The following is a 22,169-nucleotide window of genomic DNA, read 5'->3' as shown; positions in this document are numbered from 1 at the left end:
TGGTGTGAAGTGTCTTAATATTTAGAAATTATTAGTGGGCTTTTTTATTTTAAGGAATTCGCCCATAAATTGAGATGAGCGGCTTCCGGCTACTCGAGGCGGGAGAGAGAGAGAAGGCGGCCCGTTTCTCCTCGCTCTTCTCGACGTTGCGTTTTCCTTTGGGTAATTCTCGGCTCATCTCTCTCTCTCTCTCTCTGGAAACCGATGGCGCTTTGGGATCAGTGGGTGGAGGCGGCCCTCGTAAAGTTGGCCTCCAAGAATCTCTTGCGCTCAACCCGCCCCATTTCCCTCACGCCGGCGGCGGCGCTCCACTTGGCCGCCGACGAGGTCGAAACGTTCGATGGGCCTCGCCAGTGGGACCGGTCGTCGGTTGAAGTGGAGATGGATGAGCGCGCCTTCCGCGAATGGCTCTCGGAACTCCCTGACCCGGGTAAATATTTTGAGCCTTTTGTATTTGGTATAAAAATATGCTTTTGCCCTATTTTGCCAGAATTTCGCTTGCATTCGCTTCCTATCTTGCCTTAAAAGTTCATCTTTGTTGCGTCCTTCACATTTAAATACCTTTTTCTCAGAAATAACTCCTTCAATTGCTGTTATTGGTTTATAGTGAAAGGAATTTATCTCTTCTTCTTCTTGGTTTGGTAAAAACGTGATTCTTTTTGGTAGGGGCTTCACTTAGTGTAAGGTATTTTTGAGATTAAATAATTCACGATGAGAACTGGATCTTTGGTGCTGTCTATCCAGGAGGCGAGTCCATCGCTAAAGATGAGAACGTGAGTAGGAAGCTGCTACTTTTCTCAGGTAACGATTACTTGGGTTTGAGTTCCCATCCGGCTGTGCGGAAGGCTGCTGCAAAGGTGCACTAATTTGACGGTTGCATGTAGTTGCAAATCATGATAAAATTTATTATCTACAAATTTTTATACAAGTTTTATTTACTTCGGTCTTCTTTTAGGCAGCCCAAGAACATGGTATGGGTCCAAGGGGTTCTGCTTTGATCTGTGGCTACTCTAATTATCACATGCTACTTGAAGCTTCATTGGCAGAACTGAAGAACAAAGAGGTGCTTGATAAATCTTTGTTGCTTTGCACTATTAGATTACCTTTGCTTCTTGGTAGCAAGTAGTAATGTTGTCTCCCAAGGGTCTGAAGAATGAATATTGGACAAGTTGAAACCGTATAGACATCCTCTCTATGACTATTAAATGTAAGCCTTGAAGATGATTATTTGGTTGTTGCTTTACTTCATAATGAGGTTTAAGGAGGAAGGATCCAGGGCGATTGGCAGTTTGAATCGGAGTATCAAAGATTTTTCCAAAAATGAACAACTAAGAAATAAAAATTAAAGAAAATTTTGGACAGAGTACTTGAAAAATATATAAGGAAACAATGAACCAATATTAGTCTGTATCAAATATTATTTGAAGTCAATAGTTGTAATGTCCTGCAGCACACATTGCCAAACCAAAAGAGATTGAAAGAACACTTGTCACTAGATCATTGAGGATCTGTGTAGCACCAATCTAAACTTTCCTTTACATGATGGATTGGCCAAGCCTTATTTTGCCAAATCACCATTCAGCAGTGTCTTGGGATCTACATCAACTGTAAAATTTTTACTTAGTTTCAAACTGCATTTCATGAACTTGGGTGAGAGTCTTCGGCTGCATGGATGTGTAAAAATCTTTGTACGAGATAAGATAAGGACCCCTGGGTCTTCTTCCCTCTTGGAAATGTCTAGTAGCAGCAGCAGATTAGTAGCATGGGAGCAGTAAAAGAAGGCCAACGGCAGCAGCACCAGAAGCAGAGAAGACCCAAATTGGACCAGTGACAAGATCAGAAGCTTAAGCGGGGACTGGCAACATTATAGACATGCTGGGCAACTCCTGCCTAATTCTATGTAGGGCAGGGACTGTGTGAGGTAACAAGTCACAATACTTATATCTGCATGAGGATTCATGTCGTGAGACTGTTGACCCTGCCTCATGGAAAGTAATCACAGGATTCCTTTCTGCATGAGGACAGGAGTTAGTGGACTCCCTTCCCTTGTCGGATTGGTATTCTGGTTTAACCAGCTTCTTCGGGACTGATCAAATTCAATCTTTGACTGATCTTGCTTCAGCGATGGACCAATCCAGCATGTCTTTAATGTTGCCAGGCCCATATTGGGTTGATACTATTGTTACTTGCCATAAATGGGTAGCCTCTGCTGCTCTGCTGCTACCTGCCACATTTTACAGCTGGGCTGCCAATAATCTGCTGCTGCTGCTGCCTATCACCTTCTTTTACTGCTGGGCTGCTAATAATCTGTGGCTACTGCTTGATGTGTCTGAGAGTGGGAATAGAGGAAGGGAAAAAAGAAGAAGTCTGCTCCAAATGTAATATAGACACCTTTCTGTCACGTGGTTGTTCATGAATCTATGTTTTATCTGCACCCTACTCCTAGGTGTATCTTTGCTCAGTCAAGGAAACCTTGATGAAGACTCTTTACCGAGTCTACAATATTGGTTGGTTGCTGCTGAGGTGCGCTCTGGATTCGGATCCCTTCTCCACAACTCTCCCTTCCCTCCCGCTATGGATTTCGTGTCGATTCGCGTATGGTTGGATCTGCACCCGTGCTTCACCTCCCCCCTTCTCGATGCCATCCAATTCGGACTACCGGTTTTATCTCTTTTATGCATTGGGCTGCATGGGATCTTCTTGTCATCTGTGTTAACATCAATTGGCAAGTAACATCATAGTTTTGTTTGCAAATATATTAACAGGGAAAAGAAAGCCAAAATGAAAATGGACTCCTTGGCAATGTAGAGTTGATCTCATACTAGCAACTTATAGGATTTGATGAAATACAAAAGGATCACGGTGCCTCTTTTTGTTGGTATTAAATCATAGTATCATCATAAATTTGATATCAAAAGATGAGCAAGTTCAATAGAAGTGTCCTATAAAACTAAGCTGAGGATACCTGATAAAAGCCCAATTTGGATTGAAGTTAGTAGAACAGTAAAAATAATATAGAATTCAAGGATTCAACGAGAGGAGAATCACTTAAAGTTGCTTTTGTATCATCAACTTTGTTTATATCTTATAGTAAAACAATGGTTCTTTTGAATTTTTTTTATGAACTTATTTAATCATTATTCTTGATTCAAACATTGAAAAGTCTTGATTTTGGTTGAAGAGATTTCCTTTGATTATTTGTTAATTGTAGACTATAATAGCTAATTTTCATTTCGTTTTCTTGTTATTTCACTGTTACTTGGCCATGTATGATATCTTTTAGTGTGCATGGATTTTAGCTGAGAAAACTTGATTCTTTCCTCAGAAGTAGACTTTATCACACAATATTAGTGACAAGACACTGGGAGGGGGCTTTAAGTGATCCTACTTGATACTAATCTGACTATTATTTTTGAAATAAGGAGCAAGGATAAGGGTGATTAATGTACACAAGCCTTTCAAAATTTTCATCTTGTTCACATCTGGACCCGAGGTTTACTTAGCAATGTATATGCTAATCACAAGATCCATAATGAACATTTTTTTTGGCTGAAGTAACATAGTATTAGTTGGACTATTTGACATATTGGCATAGAGGGCATGTTGAGATTATGGAATTTGAAAGCCATGATCAGAAAGGTTGAAGCGATTAGAACTAGACAGTGTCAAGTTGTGCAAAATATTTGAGGATGTCACCTAATGTTTCACCCAGGATTTTAGTTTTGCATACTGGACCTATGCTGGTCACTGGCTGGGCTGTTATAAATTTGGGGCGTATCGACATATGATATGTTGATACATACCACAGTACTAGAAGGGTGGAGGAAGAGGAGGAGAAGGAAAAAATAGGAGAAGAGCATCGTGCGTGCTGGGCCGATAGCACGAGTGGTGTGAGCAGCGCAAGCGGATGTGGTGGGCTTTCCACTTGGTTAAGATATGATAGATAACATGCCAAAATTGGGTCGTGACCCCTGTACCTAATCTGGACCTCCCGTAAACCGGCTGATACATGCAGGGCCATGCAAAATCGCAAATTAAAGTTTTAACAAACTATTGAATGCTTCTTTGTTAGAGCTTTAATGTATGCTAGGTTTTACCCTTGCAGGAATGAGAAAATGTTAGTGCTTGTTCTGTATTAGTGATCAATGGAGACAGCCACTAGGGCAATTCACAATGATGGATATGTAAAGTTTGGTGTTAAAACTTTGTTGTACAAGCTCTTTCAGAAGTAACAATTATGCATCATTCTTTGCAAATTTTGTGCAGCTTTAAGTACTCTAATTATTAGTCCATATATTTTGTACTATAGATGAAAAAGTTAGATGTCATACAATTCTTTGTATTTTGTTTTTCAATTATTTATTATATGTTACTATACAGAACTGCTTGGTTTAAAACTTTAAATGCTATATAGGATTGCCTACTTTGTCCTACTGGATTTGCTGCCAATGTGGCTTTCATGTCAGCTCTTGGAAGTATTTGTTCTCTGTTGGCTGTTGGTGGCCGACCATCCGAAGATCAGAAGATTGCTATTTTCTCAGATGCCTTAAACCATGCATCAATAATTGATGGGATTCGTCTTGTTGAGCGGCAACAAGAAGCTGAAGTATTTGTGTACCGGCATCGTGACATGGTCCATCTCAATGCTTTGTTGTATGTTCTCTAATATGGCTAAGTCTAAATGTGTTGTCTATATATGAATCAATAACTGGAAACACAGATGTTTTTCAACAGGTCATGTTGCAAGATGGCAAAAAAGGTCGTCATTACTGATAGGTAATTTGCACCTGTTGACCTCAATGATGTTGTCCTATGTTGTTCAAGTTGCATTTTTGGTTATCTTGTAGGAAATTTGGGTTGCTATAAGCAGGGTGTTTAATTTCAGTGCTGGACCCATACTGGTCCCTAATCAGACTGGTACAGTATCTGTGGTACAGGCAGTGTATGCTGCAAGGTGCTTTGGAATATGGTTTTTGATGAGTGTGACCATCAGATACTTTTCCTTCATGAATCTTAAATATCTGATCTTTTTCTCTTCTTATATTGCAGTCTATTCAGTATGGATGGAGATTTTGCTCCCATAAGTGATCTTGTTGAGCTTCGCAAGAAGCATGGCTTTCTGTTGGCCATTGACGATGTGAGAAAAGATTGGTATATTTCATCCTAAACATTTGATGTATTTTAAAGGATTTGACTGTCACGAAAATGGTTTCAGGCTCATTCGACACTTGTATGTGGGGAGAACGGTGGAGGTCTTCTAGAAGTCTACGGATGTGAAAGTGATGTTGATATATGCATAGGCACTTTGAGTAAGGCTGTTGGCTGCCTGGGTGGTTTTGTTGCTTGCAGGTAATTCTCTCATGTTATTTTGGTCTATTCAGACAAGTATACAACTTAACTGATTATGTCAGTCATGGATCATTAGACCAGCAAATGTAATAACAAATCTATGTTCTCTTAACTCTCACAGATTGTATTTATGATGAGATTTTGCAGTGGGTACTATCTACAACTTCACTAAATGAAATTCACTGATAGACTTATGATCATACTTGTTTTGGCTCTCATAAGTTGGAAAGAATAATAGTAGTTGCTATAACTCTCAACAATCATTTATCGATGCTTATGCTTGTCGTGCTTCAAGTATGGATTTATTCTTCATGGCACTGGGAATGCTTATCATCAACTACGCTCATGCCTATGCTAGTCACATGCTGGCAAATGTATGTGGTCATGACTGCTTAACTATTCCTAGTTTAAATCTATTTAAATGATACATACTGTCTAGCATATGCAATGACATGGGTAACTCATGCTACAACAATCAAAATAACATGAATCCTTCTGTTCAGTGAGGATTAACATCCTTTGATCCTTCAAGGATCATCATGTATTTTCTCATTGTTTCAGGCAATATCTTCTTTGGTTTTTCTTGCTCTCTTATAGTGCCAAACCTTTGTTTAAATTAACTTTTCTTCCAGTACACTTGAAACTAAAAAATTCTCTTTGAATATGTTGAACCATCTCTTTCTAGGCTTTCTTTTGTAAATTTAATTTTTTTGTGCTATCTTTTGGCCACTAGACATTCTGGATCATAATTATGCGAGTGACTAGGAATGAGAAGCCTTTTCATTTGGGTTGAGAAAAATATCTTACTTGATTGACATGTCCTTTTATTCTGACAATGACGATCTCCAACTCTCACAACAGTAATCTCTAACATTCCTATGTACACTGCACAGTCAAGAAAATTCGATAAACCATTGGTGGTGATATGTTATTTATTACTTACTCTTCATACCAGGCTATTCATAACATTAGATCATTCCTGCTTGAATGATCAATGGGTAGTCTTTAGCAAAAATATATCTCCAAATGATGTTCCTGTTATGCTGCATAAGAAATATTCGCTTTGATGTCCCTTCTTGTTGATCAATGAATCCAAGAAAACTAAAGCTTTTACTTTCTGACCAGTTTTGATGCCTATCTTCTTAAGATCTTCAATTGTTAGCTTAACAATTTAAAAGTTACAGTTTATATATTATATCTTGGTCATATTATGAATTCCAAAATTTATTCAGTTGTCCTTGTGTGCTGCCACCATCTTGTTTAATGATTCCATAAACTTTCGAGAGTGAGATTTTAAGACTGACATAGGCCTGAACAAAGTGTAAAAGATATTGAAAATTTTCAGACTTTAATTCCTCCTATGCATTCTTTTGAGTTATGTTCAAGTTTTGGAACAATACTTGATATTCTGGGTTTTCAATCAAATTGCTTCATTTGAATTTTTACATACAGCTCTTTCATAAGTGATCTGCTGCTAAACCTTTACCTAAGTATGAATTGTTTGTTGGTTGGTTTGTTCGGAATATAGCATCAGAAAAATAAATAAATAAATAAATAGGTTTCACTAACAATTATAACTCTTTAAAATTTTAATGTTCTATTATTGTTTATGCAGTTTACATTAAATTTCTACTGTGCTTTTGCTGGGTAGCCTAATTTATGTGAGAATGACTGCAAAAAAGAATCAATAATTACTTGACCAAAATAGTACAGCAATATTGTTAATAATGAAAATGGAGTTAAGTCAGTTTGAATAACATTATGTTAATTTATCAATGGAAATTATGCTGATAGCACTGTTAATTGGATGCTACTTTGTTTTAATTGAGTGTTACATTTTTTGTTGATAATGAACAATCAAACTTTTTCACTGCAATACCTTAAATTTAGTATAAACATAGTTTAAATAGTTTATTAAATCTCTAGACGTTTTTATTAAACTAGCAAAACTTTTTGAGTTGCTCCCTTTTTGTGAGAAAAGCTCATCATAATAATTATTTTGATCATGTTTTAAATCACATAAGCAATAACAATGTAAAGGAGACATGAAGTCCCCATTTGTGGATGGAAAATATTTAATATTTTCAATAAAGATTTTGATTGGACTTCCATAAATCCCAAGGATAACCCTTAGGAAAGGGTCCAGGATATATTTAACTCTAACATCATCCACCACATGTGAGCCGAATTAGACTACGGATGTGAAATTGAACCCAAGTGTGTGCAAGTCAATTAGAGAAGATGACATTGCACAATTATTATTAAACACTGAACAAATTAAAAAGGAGCAAATACAAAGTTTGAAGTTGCAAACTGCTCTGATGCCATTGATAAAGATTTTCATTTGGCTACCACAGATCCCCCAAGTTTAAGCTATAGGGAAAGAGTCCAAGATATATTTAACTCTAACAATTTAATAGTTATTAATGTTCAATACTAAAAAATTGAAGTCAAACTTAGCTTAAACAATCAAGTTGATTAAAAAAACCAATATTTCTGTGGCTAATTCCTGGTGCTTTTTTCTTTGTTATTTTTGTACTTTTTAGTGCATTATGGTGCTTTCCCAATTTTTGATGTGATAAAAGTTTTCTTCCAAATTTGATGCTTTCTTTTTTGCTGTACTCCTTTTTATTACTCTATGCGACTTTGGAGTTGTATATGCCACATGACTTTTAATAGCTTGATCTTATTGTGAATATTTTGGTGCTTCAGTTTTCATTAAGAAGGTTATCTCTTTCTACATAGTGTTGGTTGTCTATTTAAGTTGCTTCAGTATTTGGACATGGAAGATTAAGCAGATGTGCTTTTTAGATGTTTTATTTCTTTTAAGTCGAGTATCTAATATCTAACACTTACTGTGCAGCAATAAATGGAAACAGCTAATACAGTCAAGAGGTCGCTCCTTTATCTTTTCAACTTCACTCCCAGTGCCGATTGTTGCTGCTTCTCATGGTATTTATTCTTGGAGTTTCTCCAACCCATATTATTTCATATAAACAAATTCTCTGAATTTCATAGTTCTTGGTGTCAGGTTTTTATGTCAGAATACCTGAGATATTTCATACAATGTTGACTGCAACCCTTTTTGGCTGTTGTCTGGCTGTTTATGGGTGATGTCAGTCCCCTCATGAATATGACTTGTAGAGTACAGAACGTTTGTGGTGATGAGGGTGACACTAGGTACAAGATAGTGATCTCACATGGTAAACAATGTAGGACACAAAAGAATGATAAATGGTGGCTGAGACTAAGAAGAGACATTGAATCCTTGGCCATAGTGGCTTTTGCTGCTTGATACATAATTCTTGGCATAATTGCTCAGTCCTTAGCACTACTTTTGTTGTGTTTCTGCCAGGTTGGTGTACCATTGAAACTTAAAAACCTTGGTTAAGACATGTCATGGTGTCTGGAGGTTGTCTAACATACTTTTGTTGGAAAGTTGATACAGTTTTGTTGATGTCTTCTTGTAGCTGCATTATTTGATCAATGGCTATAAATCAATGTCTTAAATCAACACTTGAATGCCTAGCCTTTCTGCAATTAACTAAAATCCACTTTGGAAGACATAGGGTGCTTGTGAAAATGTTGGACGAGCTAATGAGAAGTTGAAGTGGCGGCAAGGATAATTCGTTGTGTGCCGTGAGAATATCAGTTATGAAGATTGATAGGGGATAGAGGAAATTCACAATAAACACTCAAAAGGAGGCCCTTTTGGGGAAGAAGAAAATTGGAAATTGTTGTATTATCAAAGAAGTGGTATCTATAGACTCCTGTATTAATACCCGTGAATCATGTTGGTCCCTGTTCATAATTCATTTTCCTTGATAATAGGTTTCAAGTATCAATCTGTATGTCTACATCAGAGGAGACGTTAGGTTTGGCTTCTTATATGCTGTTTACATAATATTAAAACATTTCTTATGTAGTTACTTAAAATCATGCATCTCTGTCTTCTTGCTGAATTTGCAAATGAGTTATTTTGATTCAGATTCCCTGAAGACATTATAGTTGATCTATTGAATAGTAGAACCATTCAGTTCAAGGGTCAAAGTGGTGTAATTGTTCTTCTTAATTTCTAATTTGGATGTTTCATTGGGTATCTTAAAATGACTTGCATTAATTTACATCTCCATACATGTAATGACTCATAATGGACTTCATTTGGTTAAAGCAACCAGTTCAGGATCAAAGTTGTGTGATTAATGTTATTATTTCAAGAAAGATGCTTCTAGGTAGGACTTATCCCAATTAAGGATAGTGGATTGTGTGACCAGTGAGTCAAGAATTTACCTGCTGTTGTTATAATTATTGATATAAAAGGTTGTACTTGTGGAAGCAGATATACATTTTTGTCTGCTCAGGTGTGAGATGTTCATTTCGGGATCTGAATAGTACTATGGGCATGCATAAAGCTCCAGATCTTAGAACTTGATGAATTGATGGTTACTCTGCTTTCCATTCTAGGAGAACTTTTTTTCGAAGACTATAAACATCGTAAGGTTAATCCTCTCAAGTTATTACTATGATGAAAATACTGTCACTTCCAGAAACACAGGGTTGTTATGATGAGGTTTTTCTTGACTTTCACATTGAATAACTTGTACCTCCTATTTGTTCTTTTTAACTACTTATGGTGTCCACAACTAGTGCTATTTAATTGTGGAAAATGCTTCACATCAAGCAGTGTCCTTGCAGCTTCTCTTGTTGTGGCAAGAAAGGAGAAGTGGCGGAGAACAGCGATTTGGAGTAGAGTGGATGACTTCAATGCTTTAACCCGACTTAACATCACTAGTCCAATAATTTCTCTGGTCATCGGTAGTGAAAAGGCAGCACTTTGTGCAAGCAGGTGATAGGCTGTTTTCACATCTTTTACCTCAAATGTGTTCTCCTAAATGTTACTCACGGTTGTTTTTATCCTCATGTGGTTACTGTTGGCCAGACATATGCTAGAATCTGGTTTTCATATAACGGCGATCAGGCCACCTACAGTTCCTCCCAATTCATGCAGGTAGGTCTTCGTATACGATGAAAATTCTAGAGAAAATTTTCCTTTCATTTACGTCAGTATAGATCTATCTTGTGACATCTTCAAGATTCGATCCTTCGACAGGCTGCGGATCACCCTGAGTGCTGCTCACACTTTTGAGGATATCAAAAAGCTCGTAGCTGCTTTATCCCGCTGTTTTGTGTTCCCTGCTGCTGATCAGAATGCTCAAATAGCTTCAAAGCTCTGAAAGATACGGCCGCTTGTAGCTGCTGCAATTTTTATTTGAAAACTTCCAGTAGCCCTCTATAGGTGTGATAATAAAATTTTCACCTGGGTTTGAAGGACTAGAAGATTAATCGATACGATACAGATAGCAAAGAGGAATTGGAAGGTAAGAATTCTATATTTCAGATTAGTGGTGTCTTGCTATTAATCGAAATAGCATAGTAGCTGATCTATTTTGGTACGACTTCTCGGTGATAAGTATGCCTATCGGACAGAATGGCAAACAGTGAAACCAGTTTTTGCAGGAGAAATCAATTATTTTTGGGTGCTACTGCACCTCATAACGTAGAGCTCTTATCATTCTCGTCCACTTTCTTTTCCTGCTTTGTTACACAGGAGTAGATGAAAAATAATACTAGTCAAATGTAAGGTGACATGCAATAGATACAACTGTATATCTCCTTTGCTTTCCTTTTGATCCAAATATGCAGAGATAATTGGGTGAGGAATAATTTAGGGATGTGGAACAGGTGATGTATTCATAAATTTTATCTAAACCTGCACTCAACTAATTAGGTATTTAATTACCTACTTTCCTAAATAAACCTATGAGATTATAAATCTGCCCTTTAGGGAGTTCTACATTGCACATTTACTTTAATGCATGACTCTTATCAAACAAGACCTTGTTCTTTTATGACATTGTTGTCCATAACTTGGTCAACATGATAACAATTAGTACACATCATATCAACAATCAAGAGAAATAATCTGCATCTGCAAATCAAAGACAAGTCGGAAAAATGGCTGTTGGAATTCACATTTTTGTGTGGTGGTATTATAAGTTGCAAAACAAAGGGAATAACAGATCCTCATTATCAACAATTGCCAGTCTAGAAATTATAAACACCACCCTTCTCTTTATCCTCTTATATAAATGAAAAAAAGATGATTCCTCATTTATTGGTATTTAATATCAAAAATAGAGTATAAAAACTAACTAATATTACCAATTTTTTGGGTCCACAGCCTGCGTGATAGCTCCTCCATTGAAGCTACTCAAAAGAAACTTCCTCAAATGCTATTGTAAGATCCCAAGAAATGATCAGTGAGCTCATGATTTAGCATCAACAGACCTTGAATGGCAATAAAAAGAAAGATGAGATAGCTATTCAACTATTTATACTCTTGAAGGAAGTTATCAAAATGCAATCACTGTCAGCAAAACCAAATGATTCAGAAATAGGCTGTAATCATCGGAGATTTTTCTCTTGTCATTAATCAGAATTATCGTGATTAGTTTTTTTCTTTATTTGAATTATTGATTTCCTTGTTTGTAATATGATTAAGGAAATAATTAAAATAGGCTTTCTTAAAGTTTTTGAGACTTTTAGGAAATAAATATTTCGAAATTTATTTTTGAGAAAATAAAGCAAAAAATAAACTAAATATGAACATTAAAATATTATTGCCTTTTGGGGTGGATGCATCTTCTCATGTATAAAAGGTTACCTCTCCTTTATTATCAATGAGGTTGGCAAGAGGACTGAAGAGAAGATCCATAGAGGAGAGAGGTCTCTTATCTTTTACTATGATTTATATTTAAATTTTCTATATTAAAATTATTATATTTTTATGATGTTTTTATGATTAATAAATAATGATCGTTAAATTATAAATTTCGAATTTATTTGGAGTGTGACATTGGCAAAGAAAGTTATGTCATAAATGTTAATTATGAAGTTATTTACTTCATTTCTATGAAAAAGCACACCATATTAAAAAAAAAAAAGAGAATAAATCAAGTTGTGCAGCATATAACAAAAAGTAACTAAAATAAAGATTCTTCTGTTTTACTATTTATTTACGATGAAAAATCCAAATATTGATGATTTAAAATTTATTAGATCATTTCATAACGTAACGTAGGAGATGATATTGAGATCATGATCTTTATTATTAATAAAATCATGATAATATATTATCATATTTTTTATAATTAAAAATTATGATAACATAATATCAAAATAATAAAGGGATCGTGATAATCTTATCATAATTTATTTTTTTAATAATATCTTTCTTAATATCAGCACATAAAAAAAAAGAAACTAAAAGAAATGATTCTTCCTCTTTATTATTTATTTATTTATTTAGGATTGATACGTATGATGCTCACAGAGAGGTCCTGCGACGATGTTGCTACTGGAATTGGGAATCTGCGTCATCCCCTTAACGTTCTTCCTTGCGCCGTGCCGGCGGGTTGTGCATCTCGTTGCAAATCTTCAGTGGCTGCACGCGAGTCTGATGCGTTCAAGAGCTACGTCTCCGACCACCTGGAGACGCCTCCTGCGGATCAATTCTGCGACTCTGATACTGTAGAACTTGTAGTGCTTCAGCGAGATGTAAAGAATGTAGGTAGGGAAGTCTTCCTAAATCCTGTTCTACTCAGTAATGGTTTCTGCTACTCTAATTACAAAGCCAGTAGCACTCTTTAGCAGAAATGACACAGTTGATGATATAAGTTTATGTAAGTTTCTGCTATACCAACGTCGACGTAGTTTAAGCAGGAAAGGAAGTTTCACATAGTGAATCAATCAAGTTATACAAATGATTTATTAATGGCAAGGGATCTGTGCCTAGAACAATCCACCCAATCAGGGATATAAACAGGAATAATCTTTGTATAGGAACAAATATTAGAAGACCAAAATACGCAGCGGAATAAAATGGAAATACAATCAAACAGAACACCAAGATATACATGGAAAACCCTTTCAATGTGAAGGGTAAAAACCACGGGGCAAACCAGAGATAATCCACTATGAGAATAATGAATATACAAATATCAATCTCTTGCCCAAAACCCTAGCAACAATCACAAGAGAATAACTGGGATACAAGGATCACGTCACTGGCCACAATATCTAAAACCTCCCAAGTAATCACAGTAAGAGCCTACTATAGATTTGATCTAACCTGAGATGAGAACACTGCTAGATGATTGAGAACAGTCTCTCTACGTTGTCCTTGTCTTCTTCTCTTTCTTTCTCTTCCTTTTCTGCTTTGTTCTCCTTCTTCTCTTTGGAATCTCGTCGCTCCAAAGATCTGCCTCGTTGCTGCCTTTTTATAGTTTTAATTTGCCTCTAAAACGCAGCCACCACACCCCCCTAATCTTAATTAGGGTTAGGTTAAGAGGGGGTGTGGGCTGATAAAGCCCACATGGGCTGAATATGGGCCATCAGCCCATAAGGGAGGCTGTCCCATGACTCCTCAATGTGAAGTCATGCCGACCAACTGTCGGCATATCTCCTGTCTTTCTTTTGGTAAGATCTTCGTCAACATGTCTGCTCCGTTGTCATCTGTATGAATTTTCTGAAGTTGCAACTGCTTCTCTTCAAATACATTTCGAATCCAGTGGTATCTGACATCTATATGCTTTGACTTGGAATGAAACATTGGGTTCTTACACAAATGGATGGCACTTTGGCTATCACAATGCACCACATAATTTTTTTGTTTCGGCCCCAATTCTTGTAAGAATTCTTTCATCCATAACATTTCTTTGCATACCTCTGTAGCAGCAATATATTCTGCTTCTGTGGTAGAGAGAGCAATACACCTTTGTAACCTGGATTGCCACGACACAGCTCCCCCTGCAAAAGTAAGTACATAACCTGAAGTAGACTTCCTCGTATCTATATCTCTTGCCATATCTGTATCTGTGTAACATGTTAACACGGGTGGTCCACCTCCAAAGCTTAAACAAACCTTAGAGCTCCCTTTGAGATATCTAAAAATCCACTTTACTGCTGCCCAGTGCTCTTTGCCTGGATTTGCAAGAAATCTGCTAGTAACACCCACTGCATATGCGATGTCCGGCCTCGTACATACCATTGCATACATTAAACTTCCAACTGCTGAAGCATAAGGAACCTTTTGCATTTTCTCCTTCTCCTCATCACTTGACGGACTCTGCTCTGATACCAGTTGATGGGGATATAAACAGGAATAACCTTTGTATAGGAACAAATATTAGAAGACCAAAATACGCAATGGAATAAAATGGAAACACAATCAAACAGAACATTAAGATATACGTGGAAAACCCCTTTAATGTGAAGGGTAAAAATCACGGGGCAAACTAGAGATAATCCACTATGAGAATAATGAATATACAAATCTCAATCTCTTGCCCAAAACCCTAGCAACAATCACAAGAGAATAACTGAGATACAAGGATCACGTCACTGCCCACAATATCTAAAACCTCCCAAGTAATCACAGCAAGAGCCTACTGTAGATTTGATCTAACCTGAGATGAGAACACTGCTAGATGATTGAGAACAGTCTCTCTACGTTGTCCTTGTCTTCTTTCCTTTCTTTCTCTTCCTTTTCTGCCTTGTTCTCCTTCTTCTCTTTGGAATTTCCTTTTCTGCCTTGTTCTCCTTCTTCTCTTTGGAATCTCGTCGCTCCAAAGATCTGCCTCGTTGCTGCATTTTTATAGCTTTAACCTGCCTCTAAAACGCAGCCACCACACCCCCCTAATCTTAATTAGGGTTAGGTTAAGAGGGGGTGTGGGCTGTGGGCTGATAAAACCCACATGGGCTGAATATGGGCCATCAGCCCAACAATCAGGTATTCAACCCAAGTGATCTATAATAGAAGATAGGATTTCCTCAAAAAATTCTCTATTCTATTGAGAAAAATCCTCTAGTTTGTTGAGAGAAAAATCTTTCCTCCTGATAGCGACAATTTAAACTTCTTTATCTTCTATTATCTTCTATCAGAACAGTGAGAAAAGCGAAGCTTCTTCGCTCGACCAATATAGCTAGTTGAGAAAAGCAAAGCTTCGCCCTTGCCTTCGGGTAGTCGGCCAGCGATCTGCTGCTGGATTTCTTCCTTCCTCCTAATATTTATATGTATAAATAGGAGAATGACATGTTAATGTATTTAAGCTTCTTCACTTCTTCAATAATTGTTCTTATCTTTTATTATTTTTATCAATCTTCCTCCCACACCAAGATTGAAATCTAAAGTGACACTCCGAACTTTAGTCTCATCCCTCCACCGTACCAAGATTGATGTTTGGAGAGATTTTTCGACATAGTCCCTTCGATGTTCATGTAAATATTCAAAGGGAACATAGAATTTGACCTTGAAAATCGTATTAATATTTATATTTTATAGTTGGTGCCTCCCTAAGAGACACCTTTTGTAGTTTATTTTGAAGTGATTTAATTGTGCAAGGTCATTTAAGACAAACAATTTATCTCAAGCCCTCATATTCAGATACCTCAATTCTCATACTTAAAGGACATTGATAAGTCTTGAAGATCTTTTTACTATATAAATATCATGTATGGTAGATCTAGATAGATCGAGAAGAATTTTTTTTGTTTATATAAGAGGATATATAAGAATTTTAAGCATGAATTGGAGTTAAAAAAATTATTTTTTATATTTATTATTCTCATATCCGCACATTATTGAGTTTGTGTTTTATTGTCAATTTTCTTTATTGTAATTTTTATGATCAAAGTTTTCTTCCCAGTGCTTGTAATTACACTAAATTAATTACTGTGTGAGCTGCACTCTGAGCAAGAAGCATTATCCTCTGCTCTCTGGCCTGCACTCAGTGGTGTGGCAGCGGTTGTCTCCTCCTTTTTTATGAGATCGAAATGGCATGGGCATAATCCTATGAGCCTTCGCCATTGCTTCTTAAGAGGATTACTTTAGGCAAATTAAGCATGGGAGAGAGAGTTGTAATCCACATTTTTTGAGTCTTCCAAAAATAATTGTCCATGATATTATTTGAAATCAATGAGAACTTCATTAGTCATTTTCATTATAATTTTGTGTAATAAATGCAACTTATTTAGTGGCCAGTAGGATGAATCAACCTAAAGCAGAGGCGGGGACAGACCGGGAAGCATATTACTGAGATCCATTTCGTTCTCACCGGCCGCATTAGACTGAAAAGAAGTGAGAGAATACTCGAACCATCAGAAACCTTGATGAAGAAGAAGAAGAAGAAGAAGAAGAAGAAGAGCTTCTATCTATATTCCTCGGATTCAACACCCTCCTGGGCACTTCCCACGTGAGTTCCCTGGTTTGTCTTTCTCTATACATGCAGCAGTCCATCAAGCTATAGCACAAGGCAACAAAAGAGTCCAAACAACAGGACCATATGCGCATGAGAGAGAGAGAGAGAGTAACGCATATCAATCATTCAGGGGCAAGTCCCAGCTGTGATCATGGTGATGAACACCTAATGCGCATGAGAGAGAGAGAGAGAGAGAGAGTGTGTAACTCATATCAATCATTCAGGGGCAAGTCCCAGCTGTGATCATGGAGGTGAACACCTAATGCCTTAATTACCAGCTGAGACACAGCATGGAATCTGACGTTTATTTCTTGATGGTTTCAGATGAAGGCATGTTCTTGATTTCAGACCAAAGAAAGAACAGTTTTAGAACGAGATCTATCGGAACACTTAACACCACCAAGTCATAGGAGGAAAACAAAAGTAATCCGGATCCAGTACTAGGCTTTGAATATAATCTGAGTTGAGGAATGCCTGTCATAAAAGAAAAGCTGACAGGATTCTCCTATCGATCACCCACCCAACCATCACCATCACAGCACAGCACTCATCGTGTGCTGACAGCAACAGTAGCATCCCATATCTTGCAAGAACCCAGAGCCCATGGTCATGGTGATGGTGGTGTGGGTGATATGGTTGACGAGAGCTCAGTTACGAGCGCTGCGGAGGGGCATCGAGGAATGGCCGGAGCGGGATCGGCGCCCATGGGCCCGGGATCGTGCGGTGGTGGAGGAACTGATGGTGTTCCGGCATCGGCTGCGCCGGTGCGTTGGCAAACGGTGACGAGGTTGAGGTTGTGGTGATGGTGGTCGTCGTGGACGCGGTGGAGTTGGAGACGCGCTCGCAGGAAGGGCACATGGTCAGCGTGGTGGGAGGAGTCATGTGCATGTAGAACTGAGGCGACAGCTTCAGAGCTCTCAGCTCTTGCACTTCCTTCTGCAGTCTCCTGTTCTCTTCCGTGAGGGTCTCGCAGCACCTTCGCAGGAACTCGCAGTCCACCTCTGTTTGCTTCAACTTCGTCCTGAGATTAACCCAAGCATTAACGAGATCAGTATACGAAGGTCACAGCATCATCACACTTAATTAATCGCCGGAGAAAGAATACCTTGCTCTTCGGTTCTGAAACCACACTTCCACTTGCCTTGGCCTCAGGTTGAGTTGTTTGGCCAACGCCAGCTTTTGCTTCTGTCATCACACAGGAGAAGCAGACCCATGTTAGCAACGATTGCTACACCATCGTGTATCGGTAGTCACCGAAGGAGGAGAAGAGGGACTTACGGGGTTGAGGGTGTTGTGCTCCTTGAAGCTCTCCTCGAGGATGGCGGACTGGTCCTTGGAGAGGCGGAGCTTCTTGCGGGAGCCATCTCCGTCGTCCTCGTCGCTGATCCCGCGGTCGGGGTCGTGCTCGTCGCCCAGGTGGGTGTCGCGCTCCGCCCGCTTGCCGCTCACGCTCGAGAGCGTGCTGTTGGGGGACGACGCCCCCGCATCCTCTTCGCTGTCCCTCTCCACGGCGCCCGACGATGGCGCCCGGTTCACGTCGATCCCTCGGAGCAGGGGCAGCGACCGTGCGTCCACTGCTCCTCCGCACACCTCCAAAACCGGTCTCTTATCTGCTAACGGAATGCCACACACTCCATAAGAAACTCGTACTTGTGCAATCAATCTTTAAACACGGGAGCAAGAAAAAGGTTCAGATCTGCGATCACTACCTGAGTCAGCAAGGAGACCAGCCCACTGGGTCGTCTGGTGGCAAGGGAAGGGTGGCGATGGCGGACGGCCGGAAGCAGAAGAGGAAGGCATGAGGTTGAGCTGAAGAGGCAAATGCCGATGATGATGACTGGAGGAGCTCAGGCTGAGACTCAGACCTAAATCATCCTTTCCCATCATCGTCTTTGACCACTCCCCGCTCTTCCTTTCTTCCTTTCTTTCTCGATATGTCCTTACTACCTCCTCTTTACTTTTTCCTCCTCTTTCTTGCAGGGATCCTTAAGGAGGCAGCAGCTAAAGCAGTGCAGCTAAAGGTCGGAAAGGGTCTGAGGCGCTCAACAGAGGGATGAGATGGGTATGGAGTCGGGAGGGGAGAGGAGAGGGTATTAAATAGTCGGTGTCTTCCTCCCCATTGTTTCAATGGTTATTATCTGTGGATGTCATGCTTCTTCTCACCCTAATCATCTCAATCATGACTCCTTATCACTAACTCCTCCTCCCTTTCTTCGACGCTAACCATAGTTAAGCCAACTGCTTTGGGCCGGCGGCTAACTTTGAGCGCTGACTCCCCCCTGTCTTCGGCTCTCTTTTCTTCTCCCGCATCTACCTTTTAACTGCGTCTCTATAGCATGCAGTACGCATGTTTTAAACGTATGGATGGAATAAAAGTATATATGTATCTTCGAAGCATAATGTATGTGCACATATACGGAGTATAAATACGGATATCCTCTCTCTGCTGTCACACACACCACAATGCAAGTTGGCGGAAGCTGTGGCACATTGCGGGAGGAGGCCACCATGATTGCCATACATGGTACCTATCATTGCCTTCGAGTTGTGCAATTATTACTCCTGTTGATGTTGATCCGAGATGGGATCCTCAGCAACATTGTGCCCCCACACCATTTAATGCCCGTCCCTTTGCAGGACTCCTTTCTCTCTCTCTCTCTCTCTCTCTCTCTCTCTCTCTCTCATCTCACCGTGTCCCTCAGTGCACAACCATCATCACTCCATCATTAGCCATCGAACAACATCACCACTCCTGGATGATCTTAACCACATCGCCATTAGTAAGCTCAGTCATGGTCGGGTGGGAAAAAGGAAACGAGATTGCTTGTGTCGAGATGGAGGAATAAGAGGTGGGTGGCTTCTTGGAAACCTGCACAATTCATGATAAGCGGTCCCGCAACTACATGCCGGTCTTTAAAGGGCGCGACTGCAACACACCAATTATTCTTCCTACTCTCCTGTCAAGCCAATCACGAGAGCGTGGAGCTCAGAGGCCATTCGTGCCGAGAGAAGGCCGAGTCAAGTCGAGTCGAGCCGAGCCGAGGGAGGGTGGGGGCGGGGGTGGGGTGAGGTGGGGAACAGAGTGGGGTGGGGTTTCACGTGGGAAGGGGAGGACCAACACCATGGCACCCGGGTCACGTGGGCCAACATGCCCCTGCGACGGCACGTGCGAGCACGCCCGGGACAAGGGCGGCCCCGCCCGGTCGCCCCACTCCCCGACACCCACACCCCGTAATCATTTGCACTTCCTCCCTCCGCCGGGTCCCACACTTCACTCCACCCCTTTTCCCATATTACCCACTCTCCACGGCATCCAATTTCAGTTTGAATTTTCAAGGGATTATTTGGTATTAACATAATACAAGTATATATATATATATATATATATATATATATATATATATATATATATTCTTTCATAATAAAAATTAATGAAAACAACAACATGAAAAAGAATGATCCATATGTATGTAACATCATGTTCTATTTATGATAAACAGGTTCGAAGATGAAATATAACCATACATGTCACCGATCCAGCTTGCGGAAATCGAAAGCATTCATATTTTTGTTCATCGATGGGGACCAGTTGGATGCATTATTTGGATCCAAGAGATCGTGTTATATCACATAGGATCCCGTGTAGGGTCGTAGTGGGATCCTTTCCAACTGTACTGTGCCAGAGATAGTTGAGCGATAATTGGATTTTGGATTGGGTTCCTACGGCTCTCTTTGGATCCTTTACGAGACTCGCTGAGAATTGATTTTGTTGGCGGGTGATGTGAAAGAAATAGAAGGAAATAATTGGTGATCGCAAACATTTCACATGACGAAAGGGATGTTGTTTGATTTCAGTTGGCATGTCATGAATGCCATTATTGGCTCATCCTTTTTATCTGAAAGATGCACACACAGGACAAAAGGGTAGTTTAGGCAACGGGGGACGAGAGCGGTGACGGGCGAGTGCGTCGTGGGACCCGATTTGCATCTCTTCTTCTTCCTCCTCCCTTCCACCACCTCGGAACCTGTGGATTTAAACCCCGGCATGCTGTCGGGGGTCGCGATGATTAATGGTGCTCCCCACGATTGCTTGCTAGCTGTCCCACGTGTCCCTTCCCTCCCTTCTCTCTCTCTCTCTTATCATCATGCCTCGTGGGAGATGAGAGAGAGAGAGAGCGAGAGAGAAGAGAACGCTTTCCAAGAACACAACGCAACAAGGAACCCCCAATAATTACCACTTTAATGGGAGGGTCGTACGAGGGCCAACTCCTCCCCATGTGACCCGCAGGTGGCCCAACGCCCTCTTTCCCGCCCCCAAGGATCCCCACGTTCACCGTCCTGCCCATCCCAGCGCCAGCCAATCCCGGCCCGTCACCCGTGGTTCGTTCGTAATTAATGGCTTCTCGAGGGCTGAGGAGGTAGTAGGTCGACGCGCTTGCGGTTATCTTAAGCTCCGTGGCCATGTGGCGGGGACGTGGACTGCCGGGAGAAGCAGCGGGAGGACAGCGAGGCGCACGTACGTCCCAACCCGTGCACGTGCGGTCAACCCACCACCCCGCTCATCATCATCATCATTGGGAACTCAAATGTTTATTCGATGCGAGTCTTTCGTTCTTCGCCTCGCCGCTTTCCTCGTTGCTTCGCCTCTGTAATGAACGGAAGTCTTGTAGGGAAGGAGAAGATTTTAGATCATCCGCGAGCCGTCCGACGCATCAGAACAGATCTGAGCCGTCGGGCGGAAGTTCCTGGGACGTGATGCGCACGTGCGGTGGTGGGCGACCTCGTTGTCCCCATGTGCGCACGCCCTCCTCGCCGCCGCACGGATAACGTCCGCCCTTTCTACCGAAGTTTCCCGTCCGTTACAACTACCGTTATAACTAATAATAATAATAATAATATTATTATTATTATTATTATTATTATTATTATGTTCAACTAAAGGGGCAATCGTGAAAATTTGCTTTTTCCCAAAAAATTCATCCAATAATAATAAGTTCTGAGCACTAATTGTATTATAATGCGATGCAATAGAGTTCAACTCGGAAACGATAGACTCGGTCGTGACCTAATCACAGGATGGGTTTTCCAAATCCAGCTCACACCACGTGCAATTGGGCCTTATTTAGTCTAAAGTCTCAATCAATAGACCTTCCTTAGTGTAGTAAAAATATATATTTGTATGTGACAGTATGGCCTAACTTAGGGAACTTTTGGTGATGTGGGCCTGCTTGTCTCCTCCTAATTAAGTGGTTTTAGTAAACATTATTGAGGAGATACATGGTTGGGGTGTTGGATTCCACATGAATGGTGGGATTATTAAAGCACGAAGAATGAAATCTTGGGTTGAGTTCCCCGTCATTATTATTCAAGCCTGAGCCCATCTGTTCCTCACCGAGTATTGGTTATCACAACATATGTAATTAAGGTTTGCCTCTCTGTGTTCTTTGATCTTTTTGGTAGCCGCACGTGGTGCCATCGTTTCTCACCATTTTAACTAATAAT

At 40.0% G+C, this 22,169-nt stretch overlaps 2 protein-coding genes across 6 annotated transcripts; one reads left to right on the top strand and one right to left on the bottom strand.

Moving 5' to 3' along the window:
- Positions 1-85: 85 nt before the first annotated feature.
- LOC135678412 (8-amino-7-oxononanoate synthase-like) lies at positions 86-11,066 on the top strand. Of its 4 annotated transcripts, none has more exons than XM_065191201.1 (11): positions 86-430; positions 745-857; positions 956-1,063; positions 4,415-4,633; positions 4,721-4,776; positions 5,050-5,137; positions 5,216-5,349; positions 8,213-8,301; positions 10,045-10,195; positions 10,289-10,357; positions 10,460-11,066. In XM_065191201.1, exons 1-11 carry the CDS (start codon positions 205-207, stop codon positions 10,581-10,583), a joined length of 1,377 nt encoding a protein of 458 aa, XP_065047273.1. In that variant the 5' UTR covers positions 86-204; the 3' UTR covers positions 10,584-11,066. The 4 variants fall into 4 exon arrangements, 3 of the variants coding, with proteins under 3 accessions (XP_065047273.1, XP_065047272.1, XP_065047274.1); XM_065191200.1 differs by having other exon boundaries at positions 4,415-4,653; positions 4,735-4,776; XR_010514939.1 differs by lacking the exon at positions 10,460-11,066 and having other exon boundaries at positions 4,415-4,653; positions 4,735-4,776; positions 10,034-10,195.
- A 5,864-nt stretch (positions 11,067-16,930) lies between these two features.
- On the bottom strand, positions 16,931-18,768 carry LOC103990418 (homeobox-leucine zipper protein HAT4). 2 transcript variants are annotated; one of them, XM_009409545.3, is made up of 4 exons: positions 18,377-18,768; positions 17,946-18,280; positions 17,773-17,852; positions 16,931-17,688 (listed from the first exon to the last, which is right to left on the bottom strand). In XM_009409545.3, exons 1-4 carry the CDS (start codon positions 18,552-18,554, stop codon positions 17,319-17,321), a joined length of 963 nt encoding a protein of 320 aa, XP_009407820.1. In that variant the 5' UTR covers positions 18,555-18,768; the 3' UTR covers positions 16,931-17,318. The 2 variants fall into 2 exon arrangements, with proteins under 2 accessions (XP_009407820.1, XP_009407821.1); XM_009409546.3 differs by having other exon boundaries at positions 17,946-18,277; positions 18,377-18,767.
- Positions 18,769-22,169: the final 3,401 nt, after the last annotated feature.

Source organism: Musa acuminata, chromosome BXJ1-7 (genome assembly GCF_036884655.1).
Source record: "Musa acuminata AAA Group cultivar baxijiao chromosome BXJ1-7, Cavendish_Baxijiao_AAA, whole genome shotgun sequence".
NCBI lineage: Eukaryota > Viridiplantae > Streptophyta > Magnoliopsida > Zingiberales > Musaceae > Musa > Musa acuminata.
This window is presented reverse-complemented; position numbering and strand designations above follow the sequence as displayed.

Coding starts and splice junctions, on each gene's coding strand:
- LOC135678412 (XM_065191200.1), top strand. CDS start 205: ATGGCGCTTTGGGATCAGTGGGTGGAGGCGGCCCTCGTAAAGTTGGCC. Junction 858..955: donor TGCGGAAGGCTGCTGCAAAG/GTGCACTAATTT, acceptor GTCTTCTTTTAG/GCAGCCCAAGAACATGGTAT. Junction 5,138..5,215: donor TTCTGTTGGCCATTGACGAT/GTGAGAAAAGAT, acceptor AAATGGTTTCAG/GCTCATTCGACACTTGTATG.
- LOC103990418 (XM_009409545.3), bottom strand. CDS start 18,554: ATGATGGGAAAGGATGATTTAGGTCTGAGTCTCAGCCTGAGCTCCTCC. Junction 18,281..18,376: donor TGGTCTCCTTGCTGACTCAG/GTAGTGATCGCA, acceptor GCATTCCGTTAG/CAGATAAGAGACCGGTTTTG. Junction 17,853..17,945: donor AGCACAACACCCTCAACCCC/GTAAGTCCCTCT, acceptor GTGTGATGACAG/AAGCAAAAGCTGGCGTTGGC.